Source organism: Gigantopelta aegis, chromosome 13 (genome assembly GCF_016097555.1).
Source record: "Gigantopelta aegis isolate Gae_Host chromosome 13, Gae_host_genome, whole genome shotgun sequence".
Classification (NCBI taxonomy): domain Eukaryota; kingdom Metazoa; phylum Mollusca; class Gastropoda; order Neomphalida; family Peltospiridae; genus Gigantopelta; species Gigantopelta aegis.
The window spans coordinates 28,115,946-28,129,333 of NC_054711.1; the positions used below are offsets into that span (position 1 = coordinate 28,115,946).

Below are 13,388 nucleotides of genomic sequence, written 5' to 3' on the forward strand. Positions count from 1 at the left end.
AAAGAGTATATTTAAATTTTATTCCTCAAGTGTGGAGGGGGGGGGGGAGGGCACAAACCCTCGGTCCATCCAGTCACTACTAGTTTGTTAAGCCCCCCCCCCCCCAAAAAAAACCCTAAAAAATCTTCAAACATAAATTATAAAATGAAATAATTATGGCGCGAAAGAGTGCATGCAGCCGGTCACGTGTCTCTGACGTTTCTATTGCTGACGTCAAATTTAAAAAAATCAGTTTGAAAGTGAAGACGATTTGCGTTCGGACTTTTTATTATTTTTAGAGTGGTAATTTAAATTAACAAAATGAGAGAAATTGTCCACGTGCAAGCCGGCCAGTGTGGTAATCAAATAGGTGCCAAATTCTGGGAAGTTATTTCAGATGAACATGGAATCGACCCTACAGGAACGTACCACGGGGATTCGGATCTGCAACTTGAAAGAATCAACGTTTATTACAATGAAGCCACAGGAGGAAAATATGTCCCTAGAGCAATATTGGTTGATTTGGAACCAGGCACAATGGACTCGGTCAGATCAGGACCATTTGGACAGATTTTCAGGCCTGATAATTTTGTTTTTGGACAAAGTGGCGCAGGAAACAACTGGGCTAAGGGACACTACACAGAAGGCGCCGAACTTGTCGATTCCGTTTTGGACGTGATCAGAAAAGAGGCAGAAAGTTGCGATTGTTTGCAAGGATTTCAGCTGACGCATTCTCTAGGTGGTGGAACAGGATCTGGAATGGGAACATTGATCATTAGCAAAGTTAGAGAAGAATACCCAGACAGAATTATGAATACGTTCTCCGTTGTTCCATCTCCAAAGGTTAGCATCATACATAATTAGGCCTACCGTATTTCCTCTAAGGCCAAAAGAATGAAAGTTGTAGATTTGCGTCCGAACAATTTTAAAAACACATGAGGCTTTTTTTCATTATTCATTATTTTTATTGGTCTATTATTTCCACAGTAGATTCAAGTCCAAATGAGGTTTTTGACATGTTTGAAGGTGGACGTGCGAGAGCCGAAGTTTTCCATTGGTCTACTCGATGTGCTGAAACAGAAGGACCAATCACATCGTTCCACACATCAAGAGTTCGGCAATTCTCGTAGACATTGCCACTATTGACAATACTATTGACGATTTGAAACTTGAATTTGTGTGATGATCATTAAGTGCCTTTTTTGTGCAAATAATGAAAAAGTTTGTAAATAATGAAACTTTTCAGCGGTACCTTTCACGGCATGCGGGCGGTGGACGCAAATCTATAACTTTCATTCTCATGTCCTTACATGTAGTTTTATATGTGGAATCTGTCACTTTAATGGGTTTTTTCACAACTTGTATGTGGACAAAATTTGGGGGAAATGTAACAGTAACTAAATGTAGGAGAATAATTTATCCAATCTGATTAAAAGTAGCTCTACTGGGTCTACCCTGGTAGATTTAACAGCATTGCGTGGACTCCCATGTCCAGGTGACATTTCATCTATAAATAACAATTCAAATATCCACCAATTACACTTCGCCGTTTATAGCGTTATTTGGGAGCATACAAATTCAAAAAATATCCGGCGAGACTATTTATGCAATAGAGCCAAACTTGTTGGTCTATTTCAACATTAAAAAGCAGGGGCAAAAGTGCAGTAATAAACTCTGGATTGTATACTAGTATAAACAGATTTTATGGCTATACCATCACAGTTGGGGGGTTTTAAGTCTTGAAATTTTTTTTATATAAAATTTTATATTTAAATTAGTTTCTGGCATACTTCGTAATTCACCCGAATCATTTCGCATACCCTCGGCATAATCCCGAATGTTTTCAAATTCTTTTCAAATCACTGGCATGATTTTGCAAGTAAGGTTTTGATTGGTCGAATGAAAGGTCAACTGGACATGAGCTCCAACAGGCTGCTGTTAGATCCACATGTAATAGTGGAGCTAATTTTAATTAGACTGGTAATTTATCGTAGTTGTTAACAATTTGGTTCGGACTTCAGTGCCTACTACCACTCTTGTTAAAATGTTCAATGTCATATGCAAACTAATATGTATATATGCCTCTGAAATCTGGGGATCAGATATAATTAACACATGCCAAAGCTCACTTTTTTATAGGCTAATTGGGAAAACCAAAAATGTAATCATGCTGTAATAAAAATTGCTTGATCTATTTTAGAGGTGTTTACAAGATGCAGTAATATAGGATCCCTTAGTGAACTGGGTTTATTTCCATTATCATATGATGTAATATTATTAATGTTGAAGTATTACAACAGACTGGTTAGCTACAAAGGACCGTCTTATTCACAAAGCCTTGATTGAGGATATTAAGCTAGTCTTCAAATGTGTGCAGTTCATTAACAAAATGTATAAAACATATTTGCTCAAGTCTAGATATCATTTCTGCAAAATTGAAATGCTCGTTCAATGATAATGTTGCACATAAATTCTTTACCCATTAACCCAACAACACGAAAAAGTAACAAATTAAGAACACATGCAGTGTTCGAGATTAAAAATTTGGGGCAGTACACATGTATCCCACTTGGATACTAACATTTTAAAATCTGGTATCCCACCTGAGATTTTACTATCCCACTTAAATGAAATTCATAAATAACATCATAACAAACTTGGAAAACATTGTTCTCGTTCCCAGTCTATTGCTACGCTGCAATCGAAATAGTGAAATGCACAATCAACCGGAATCGACAAAAATATTTGTGGCATCTATTTTTGAGTAATACTGACATAAATTAATATTTAGCAGTAATATATTAGTGTTTCTGACATTACTAATACCTACCTGTATAAATTTTCTGCAAATGTGGAATCAATATCTCAAATAAAATTTGAAGGGAGGAAACATCCAACAAAAACAATAGTGACTTGGCGGTTTCCAGTCTGTTTCTCCAGTGTAACATTAGACTGGGTAGTGAGTTGGGCAGTGTTTCTGCCAGAAAGAAATTTTTGGGTATGGCACTGGAATTGAATGCAATCACAGTCAACGGGGGGTTACTGGGGCCTCCCCAAGAAAGAAAATGGATTATGTTTAGGGTCAGGGTTAAGATAATCTTACAGTAATGATAAGAATAATTAATTTTGTCAAAAGGTTAACTTAAAAAACAAAAATCTGCAAAAATATTTGGGTATGGCGCCATACCCATTTTACTCTGGCAGAAACCCTCTTGGGGGAGATATTGTTACGGCATAGCATTAGACTGAGTTTTTTGCCTGAAAATACTGTTACTTAACTTCACCAGTAAATGACAACATTCATTGTTTCAGCGAAAAATATAAGTGCAGGATTAAAAAAAATAATAATAATTATATGGTATCCTGGTGGGATACTGGGTTATTGAAGTCTGGTATCCCTGGGATATCGGGATACCGTTAATCTCGAACACTGATATGGTATCTTCAAAGCATGAGGTCAGTTACTCAACCCAAAGTCCAAACCAAATTGTCCAAACACAAGTTGTGGAAAAAACCATTACAGTGACACAGATTCCACATGTGAGACTGTAACAATGTCACCAGTATCGACTTCGCCGAGAACGAAATGCCAAAATACATGCAGTTTTCTGCAGTCTGCCATTTTGCTTTTTTTATAGAATACTCTTCAAGAGATGTGAAAGCCTCCAAAGTATGTGACATAATTAATATAAAATCAATGTTCTCTAGTGATATCTTTAAACACAACAAACTTTAAACAAGTTAAGATGACATTTGCTTTTATATAGTAACATGTTATAACGTTGTTAGATTAAGTCATATCCTTTCACCCCTCTTGGAGGTGTACTCCATAAAAAGTTAAAATGGCAGCCGGCACAAAATTACATGCTTTTTGCCCTATGCGATCTCAGCGAAGTCGGTATAGGTGATATAGTTATCATTTAGTATGTGGCATCTGTGTCATTGTAATGGGTTTTTTTTCAAGATTTCTGTCTGGACAAAATGTGCGTAAAATGTAATGAAAAATAAAGGTAGGAGAGCAGTTTATGGTAGTTGTTAACATTTTGGTTTGGGCTTTACCTCAACATAAAAAAACAAAGACCAACATGAAACCTCTCATTACTCTCGGGATAAGTTGTCATCCTCTGAAAATTGAAAGGGGACGTTAAAACTAAAAAATTCCTGAGCAAAGATTTGGTCCTTTCTGTCCCAATAAAATTGAGGATGATCAAGTTTCACTTTTTGCTAAAATGTACAGCATATACTACAAGTGGGGAAAAACTGCTAACTGATATTGCTAAAAAATAGACTGAGTCTTCGATTGTCACCCAGCAGTTTATGACATTGTCGATAGATGGCGTAACTCGGTGCTCTACAAAGCGAGTGAAATACTCGCCATGGCGACTAAAAACATTCCCTGGTGTCTAAAAAATAAAATCACATTCGCCAGTTGGCAACTGTCAAATAATTTTACTTTAATCTGTAAACAAAACTGGACATCGGAAAACATAGTGGACCAGTAGCAATTGATCTCCCATAAAACGTGCTTTCTATCAGTATTCTAACTATGAATAACAATTTTCCAGTATTCAAGAGTAAACACCGTGACGTTAAGGGAGGTAATACTCCCTTAACTTGAATTTCAAGCGTTTGGAAATAATTCAGCCCCAGTTCAGTTTTGGACCAAGTCGGTCCTGTCTCATTTAGAGCCCGGTTTTATTTATGTATTGAAATGATATTGAGTCACTGTGTGTCTTTACTTGTGTGTCTTTAATTATTTTAAATGTGTGATGCTGTGTTCTAATCGTCTCGTGCTTATTGTGATAACGGGTCCCTCCATGATAACGACTTCTCCAGTCTTGAATGTTATTTTAATCACGTCGGAAGTCATGTTCACCAGTGTAGGATGAAAACATTTTTCTATTGTCATGACTAGACTTTAGACGGCTTTAAAGACACAGCTATTTACAAAACAGTATTTATGGATTTACAAGGCAGTATGTGACAAAAATAAATATTATTTAAACCAGAAGTAAGGTAGCCGATTGGTAAAGTTCTACTAGTAACACGTTGAAACCTGGTAGATATTATCACATGCTTTTATTTTACTTTTAATGAGTACTGCAATTTAAATGCATATCTTAGCAGTGCCATTAAAATAGTAATTCTCTTAATTTCGTTTGATAGATAGATAGCTAGTTTAATGTGCTCAGTAATTCTCTTAATTTCATTTGATAGATAGATAGCTAGTTTAATGTGCTCATATACCACTAGGGTTTCGAACATGCCCATCCAGAGTCCGACCTCCGATAAGATCGGTGACCTGACTCAGGATGGAGGGTAGAGTTGAAAATGGGCAGAATTTTGAAAATAGCAATTGGTAAAAAAGTTAATAGAATTTTTAACAAAAATTAAATAAAAAGTTACAAGCCAAAAATAAAAAGAATTGACTGCTCAGCCGAATATTTATATAATTTGGAGCATTTTAGAAGGACTGAAAGAAAGAAGCCGGATTCGTCTGAACGAGAGAGAGTATCAGACTAGGGTATAGTCCAGTCGTCATGGGTTGGTATAGTGGTGCGGACGGGCCCGACTCCGGAGGATACGAGATGGTATCACTATAAAGCAAAGTAGTCTAGAAAAGAGTAGTAGGGGCCGACCCTGCTTCCTATTTCTTCTTAGAATGGGGAGGTCAATCTTCCAGTGCTGCTAGGACAGGCTTTGACATATAGAGACTAAACGTGAACAACCGTGGCGTTCTGCAGAATGGCTATCATACGAGTCACGAAAAAACAAGTCGACGTAGTCAGCCGGAGAAATGACATAAAGGCAAGGAATCTCGCTAAAAAGAATCCAACCTGGTGGTACAAGCTGTCGAAACGAGAAGCATTCCAGCGTACAGTCAGTTCAAATGGCTGCATACATCCCAGCAGAAAACTTCATTCATTTCACTGACAAAAACAACGAAATGAAGGATCCCCAAGTCGAGCACACGAAAGCACGTGCAGTATGCACAAGTGAAACAAACATGTCTTACCGCGTCAAGCTCCAGACTGGGAATGATTTTGTTTGATAAATTTATTGGGTACTGAATTTTCTAATGATAGTTAATAGTCGTTCACTGTTTTAGTGGAACCAGACACAAACAGTAATTTGTAATTACTATTTAACAACTAGGAATTTACCCCTTCACGAATGCGGTCCTAACAACAATTATGACATTAGTAATGTGCCGTAAAATAGCAGATGAATCGATTTAATTACAAGTATATATTAGCTGGCTACAAAATACAAGTGGCTGGCGACTAAAATATTATACTTTACTGGCCAGGGATGAGTAAATTTGAACTTGCTTTGTAGAGTGCTGTAACTGTACGGCTGCCATTAAAGGAGTGAAATTAACACAACAATAACGTGATGGCATTGCAGCTGGGTTCAATTTCAGTCTTTATAACTTTTTTGGAACATTTTGCAAAAGCAAAACCAGTTTCTCGGATAATTCAACTTCATTTAAAGATTGTATATTCATATCAATATCGATGGGAATCTGTGAACGATTAAAAACATAAATAATAAAGCATGTATAGCCTACACGACAATACAAAATCATAACAAATAAATTAAACACAGGGAAGTGTAAATAATTTTGATGGTTGTTAAGTGAAACTTTACTGAATGCATCCTAAAATATAGAAAAGTATTTCAGTTATGTATGTTTGTAGAAGACATGGTGTACCGTTTAAAAAAAAGAAAAAAGACTGGCCTTAGATTTAGAGTAGATGTCAATGTTTAGCTGTTACTATTACCCGGTATTAGCTCTGGGATTTTCCAGATGTGATCACATGGGGTTGAATAGGGGCGCAATTAACACTGCAAAATATTTATCTTTTATTTATTTTTATTTTTTATATACATACGGGTTATTGTAGTGTATGATAAATAATTTACTGACTTAACACGCATACATGCCACACTGAAAATAGTACACCCACCCATTTCGTCGAATTTTTCTATAATTATTAAAAAAATATTATTTATTTTTTATTATTAATTAATTAATTAATTAATAATAAAAATTAAAATAATAAAAAAAAAAAAAAAAAAAAAAATTATTGTTAAAAAATTGTTTCTTGGAAAAAATTAAATTACATTAATCATCCACAATATACAACACTAAATTACCCCGAAAATGTGCCTCTGGTTACTCATAAAATGTTCTATATACTAGTTAATTACAAAATGAATCCCTTTGACACTTACTGATGATGCCCAAGACAAGTACACAGTGTTCGAGATTTAAAAATTTGGCCAGTATCCCAGTTGGATACTAACATTTCAAAATCTGGTATCCCACCTGAGAATTTAGTATTATATGGCATCCCGGTGGGATACTGGGTTCTTGAAGTCTGGTATCCAAAATTAAATTCTGGTATCCCCGGGATATCGGGATACCGTTAATCTCGAACACTGAGTACAAACAAAACAGGAGCTTAGGCTGGCGAAGGGAGGGTGTGTGTCATCTGATACCCTTTATCTGCTGAGGTTAAAATATATACGTACATGCTTTATTATTTATGTTTTTAATGATTAATACACTTCCACCAACTTTGATATGAATACAATCTTTAAATAAGGTTGTATTATTCGACATACTGGTTTTGCTTTCACAAAATGTACTGAAAAGGTCATAAATACTGAAAATACACCCAGATGCAATGCCTTCACATATATTATTATTGTGCAAGTTTCACTCCCTTAATGGCGGACCGATCATGTGATTCTAAACAAGGCTGCACACAGTATTTTGATGTCACTGGCCAATAAACCCGTCTATATGAATTGAAGTTTAACCTTTTTGAATGAAAATGAACAACTAAACAGGGGTCGAATTTTATGCTATTCCGCAAATAGTAAATTTCGAAACGGAATAGTAAAACAATTCTTCCAATATTCCGTAATGAAAGTGAAAATAAAGTACGGAATACCGAAAATTGCCTGCGATAATTCCGCTTATGCTTTTTCTTCAGCGACATTTTTCTGCAGAACAAATCCTTGCACTACTAAGACCTTTTTCATGCACTTATCGGTACAAAATAAATGTCTTTTTGATCAAGACTAATGTTTGGAGTGCGTTCGTTTGTAATTCCAGCTAGTATGCATAGACTGGTATATAAACAATTGTTCGTTACACAATGTTGTTCAGGGCGACGTTGCAGTTGGGAAAACTAGTGGTACATTAATAATTGAAGGGATAGTACATTTTTAGACGGAATAGTGTTTTTTGAAATTCACTATTCCTTTGGGATAGTAGGAAAAAAAAGAAAAAAATTCAACCCCTGCTAAAGATAATTTTGGATCCACCAATAGATATTGCCCCTTTAATGAGCAAATACATTTATGAAAGTCTGAAAACTCGATCATCTAGACTCATTAAGTTAACTACTTGCATGTAAATAATTTTATGGACCTATCAGTTATTAACCATACATGTTTTACAATGTTATGTACATATATGTAATTGTTATTGTTTTTGTACCTGCTCCTTGTGAGTGTTATCAGGCCTTCTAGAATTGAAACAAATTTGACATTGAATTTGAAAATTCACTGGCCAGATCAAATTTTACTTGCCTAATTTTTAAGCAGTAATGAAATAAAAACAACAAATGAAATTAAACCACTGTTAACTTTATGATATTAATAAATAATTAAATATGTGATAATATAAAATATTCATTAGTACAAGGTTTTATCACCTATGTTTTTTGACTCCGATAATGGGCACCATTCCCCACCATTCTCGAGAGGCCATGTCGTTTTTCATTCACAATTTTGGAGTAAAAAATTCCCAATGTGAATTTAAAGTAAATCTCATTCACTTGACAAACTTTCCCTCCCCAATAAAGTTTTGTAATGCATAGTTGATACATTTATTTGAATAAACACAAGTACGTGTATAGCATTACTTTTTAAATTCTAACTTCGCTTAATAAGATGTTTTTGAAATGAAACTGAAAATCTCATTCACTTGACAAACTTTCCCTCCCCAATAAAGTTTTGTAATGCATAGTTGATACATTTATTTGAATAAACACAAGTACATGTATAGCATTACTTTTTAAATTCTAACTTAGCTTAATAAGATGTTTTTAAAATGAAACTGAAAATGTCCAATCTTTGGTAAAACGACGCTAAAATTCCCAATGTCCAGGACATGATTGTCAAGTCAAATTGTAGAAATAAAACCCGGCCTGTAGTAATAATAACCCTATAATAAAAAATAGTTAATATTTATTTCATAATATAAATTTATTCCTAATTAACTGAACTCAAAATTAAGATTGTATTAATGTATGAATAGAGATCTACATATCTGATAAGTAAGGAAGGGGTGGGGTAATGCTATTTATAGTACAATGCGACTTTACTTCCCTTGAAATTATCGCACAAGTCTTAACCAACCCATGTCCCTGCATAAAGTTGTCCACTCGCACGGTTTCATGCATGTACCACAAAGTGTAATCTTTATTATAAAGACAATTTGAATAAGTTTATTATATCGTTCAACATTGTAAAGCAGTCATCCATTCATGTTTACTGAGTCACATGGCATACACATTCTAACATGGTTCACTAACGAATTTGTTGTGTTGTACATTCTATGTCAAATGCTCATGGAAATTAACAAACCCAGTTTAAATGCTCAACAAAAACCTATTAGTAGCAAGATTATTTCACAGGTGTACATCATTTTGACAGTTTCAATGTTGATTACAAACACCTCCCACAATAATGGAAATAGCAGAAAATCGTTTACGTACAAATTTAGCGATCAAAATAGGAATATAATTAAAATTGTGACATATCTGCTTCACCGCTAAAGTGTGCCAAATCCTTTTCTAATACGTGGCAATCTGTGTCAGTTCTCACCATTGTTTTGGCAAATAGTGGTAACATTTAAAGATGGACTTGATGTTTGATTACAGTTGACATTAATTGATCTGCTATTTCACATTGTTATGGTTGAATTTATATTAACCCGACTTACCAGAACAAATATGGCAACAAATCAAAAGTAGCAATTCGTTTGGAAATATTTTTTTTATTTTTTATTTTGTTTTCTGGGGTGTTTTGTTTGGGTTTTTTTTTTTTTTTTTTTATTTATTTATTTAAAAAAAAAAAAAAAATCTGACTTTTTTTATTACTTACCATCAGGAACAGGTAACAATTTTTTGTGTGGCCCGAGTGTAAAAGTCACTGGCCTCGGGCATCGGGCCACCGTATTCTAGAAGGCATGGTAAATGTACGTTCGTGTAAAATGAATGGGTGAGGTGAAGTTAGATTTCATTAGCCCTACGACATAATTGTGATGGTGCGATGCCCTCCAAGCATACATGAATATATTCATTTTTTCTGCTTTATTAATAGTTTTAACAAATAAATTATGCTCAATAAATTATATATACAAGGCTGCAATCGAGGTAACACACACACACACCCTGTCATTGTTTACCAAGCCTGCACTATTTAAAAACATTCGCAAAGTAACAAGAGCTCATGTTTACTTTGAGCCCAGCCACGACTGTTTGCGAGAGACTTTTCGTAGCTATGAACAGGGTAAAAACACCCCAAAAAAGTGTTTTGGGGCAAATAATGTTAAATAATATACTCAAAATAATGATGGGCCAAAATCCCTAAAAAAAAATTAACCAATGCCAGCCATAAAAGAATGCTCACAAGTGGAAAGGTATCTCGCCACATCCATGGCCATACAAGTGGTCACTAAGGCATACATCGACACAATAATTATATTTAGATGAACAAGTGGACACTACCAAACAAATAACAAAGTTTAAATCAAGAAATAGAGAAGACAGTTCATACTACTGGACAGACATATACATTTAGTACTTCCTAGGTAAGTGTTGTAACCTACTGGCAAAATTCCTTATTTGTGAAATTAAACCAATTACTTTCAAGATCAATACATTATTAAGCACTGTATTAAATTAAAGAGGAGTAACACAATTGGTTATCTTAAGAAGTATGGGCAAGTGGGAAAATACAACTGATTGGCACTTGCCCTGTGGCAAGTAATTTTTTTTTTAAATTTTGAACCCCTGATATATCTCACTCAGTTTTTGGTACCGTGTTAATAGCATGTTGGTAAAATCACAAAACCGAATTTTCATTTTCCATAATTATTATATCGAGTACTGTATTTGACCGGAAGTAGGCACACGTCTTTGAATAAGCGCCGCTACTTTTTGAGGGCATTTAAGAAATTAGGTCTTTATTCTTAAATCATGGTATTTAATGTTGGTGAAGTAAACTGCCAAAAACGTTGAAGGATCGAGAAAAAGCTGTTTAAAATGTCACGATACTAAAATGGATAAGTAGACTTTGTAAAGTTAGTTTTTTCTGTATCTATGAGCTCGTGTGTAATGTGAAAATAGGGAATTCCCACAACATGGTCTGTTTTTTCACTAATGTAGCAGTGTTTCGTATTATGAAGTTAAGGTTGTCCATCTGCAAATTTTTGCATTTGTTTCCCAATTAAATTTTGATGTACAAGTATACATGTAATTAACATTTAGTCAACTAAATGTTAAAAGAACAGAGTAGGTGCGTTGCCATAAGTATAGGAATTCAAAATGTTTAGAATCATAATTAAGACAATGTTTTACATTAGGTTGTTGAATATCGGGACTCGCCCTCAGTAATCCTTGGCCACCTTCCCATCACTGGCTATGGTTAGAAACATTACAGCTGAAAGATAATTGTTTTGTTGTTGTTTTTTCATTGTAGGTATCAGACACAGTTGTTGAACCATACAATGCTACACTATCAGTCCACCAGTTGGTGGAAAACACAGACGAGACATACTGCATTGACAACGAGGCTCTGTATGATATTTGCTTCCGCACACTCAAACTGACAACCCCAACGTATGGCGATCTGAACCATCTGGTATCTGCTACAATGTCCGGTGTTACAACCTGTCTTCGTTTCCCTGGTCAGCTGAACGCAGATCTGCGCAAACTTGCTGTCAACATGGTGCCTTTCCCACGTCTGCATTTCTTCATGCCTGGGTTCGCTCCACTCACGTCGCGTGGAAGCCAGCAGTACAGAGCCCTCACGGTTCCAGAACTCACACAGCAGATGTTTGATGCCAAGAACATGATGGCCGCCTGTGATCCACGTCATGGCCGATACCTCACTGTTGCTGCCATCTTCCGTGGCCGCATGTCCATGAAGGAGGTTGATGAGCAGATGTTGAACGTCCAGAACAAGAACAGCAGCTACTTCGTCGAATGGATCCCCAACAATGTTAAGACCGCCGTCTGTGACATCCCTCCTCGTGGTCTTAAGATGTCTGCAACCTTCATTGGCAACAGCACCGCCATCCAGGAGCTGTTCAAGCGAATCTCCGAGCAGTTTACCGCCATGTTCAGGAGAAAGGCTTTCCTCCACTGGTACACTGGTGAGGGTATGGATGAGATGGAGTTCACTGAGGCAGAGTCCAACATGAATGATCTGGTGTCAGAATACCAGCAATACCAGGATGCCACTGCAGAAGAGGAAGGGGAATTCGACGAAGAAGAGGAAGATGCTGAACAGGCTTAAAACGAAAACTGGACTCTTTTTCGTAAAACAAATCTGGACAACTCGGAACAATTGTGGGCAGAATATTGTCGTTTTATTTTACTCTTTCTTTTTATTATACACTTGGTTTTAAACTTTAAACATTCATTCATTCATTCATTGAACTATTTTGAAATATTGAAAATACATATTGAATTATAACCATTTTGAGGTGTATAACAAATTTCATTACATAATGTTTAAAAGTTTTAACATTATATAACGTGAAAAAGAGACAACACTGCCAAAAACAATTTTACTTAATGAAATGCATTTGAAAACTTTGTTTTTTGTTTTTGTTTATGTGTTGGGTGGGACTGTGGTGATGGCAAATAAAACTTTATTTGTATATTCAAAACCAAATTGTTTTATTTTGTTTTGTTAAGTTATTATTATTATTAGTCCCCTACCGTTCCAACGGGAAGGGACTAGGTTTCATGTCTGTCCGTTTGTCTCGCATACAGTGCTTTGAGATATTGAGCTGAAATGTGTATACTGTTTAGTGTTAGGTCAGGTCAGGTCGTAGGGTTTAACGTGCACATTCAGAACAAGCTGTTGTAGCGCACGCCTGTCATGGGCAGGACAGAAAGGTGGGGAAGGAAAGGAGGGACCGCCTGTACTGGCAGGTGCAAGGGAGCACCAGCAGTCTGATCAACATCAGTAGCAGGCGGGGGGTATACTATTACAAATTGTTTGACTTTCAAGGTGATTTGTCCATTTTTGAGAGATATGGCCCTTGAACTAAGGAAATATGAAAAACTATTTTTCAGACATTTCATTGAATGCCT

General features: G+C 35.7%; 1 protein-coding gene across 1 annotated transcript; it reads left to right on the forward strand.

Annotated features, from left to right (window-relative positions):
• Positions 1-212: 212 nt before the first annotated feature.
• On the forward strand, positions 213-12,958 carry LOC121387349 (tubulin beta chain). Its single transcript, XM_041518394.1, has 2 exons — positions 213-822; positions 11,764-12,958. The coding sequence occupies exons 1-2, from the start codon at positions 301-303 to the stop codon at positions 12,580-12,582; spliced, it is 1,341 nt and encodes a 446-aa protein (XP_041374328.1). The 5' UTR covers positions 213-300; the 3' UTR covers positions 12,583-12,958.
• The last annotated feature ends 430 nt before the right edge of the window (positions 12,959-13,388 follow it).

Bases quoted from the DNA above. Each gene is read 5' to 3' on its own strand.
- LOC121387349 (XM_041518394.1), top strand. From the start codon at position 301: ATGAGAGAAATTGTCCACGTGCAAGCCGGCCAGTGTGGTAATCAAATA. The intron at 823-11,763 runs GTTAGCATCATA...TTTTCATTGTAG, and splicing joins CCGTTGTTCCATCTCCAAAG to GTATCAGACACAGTTGTTGA.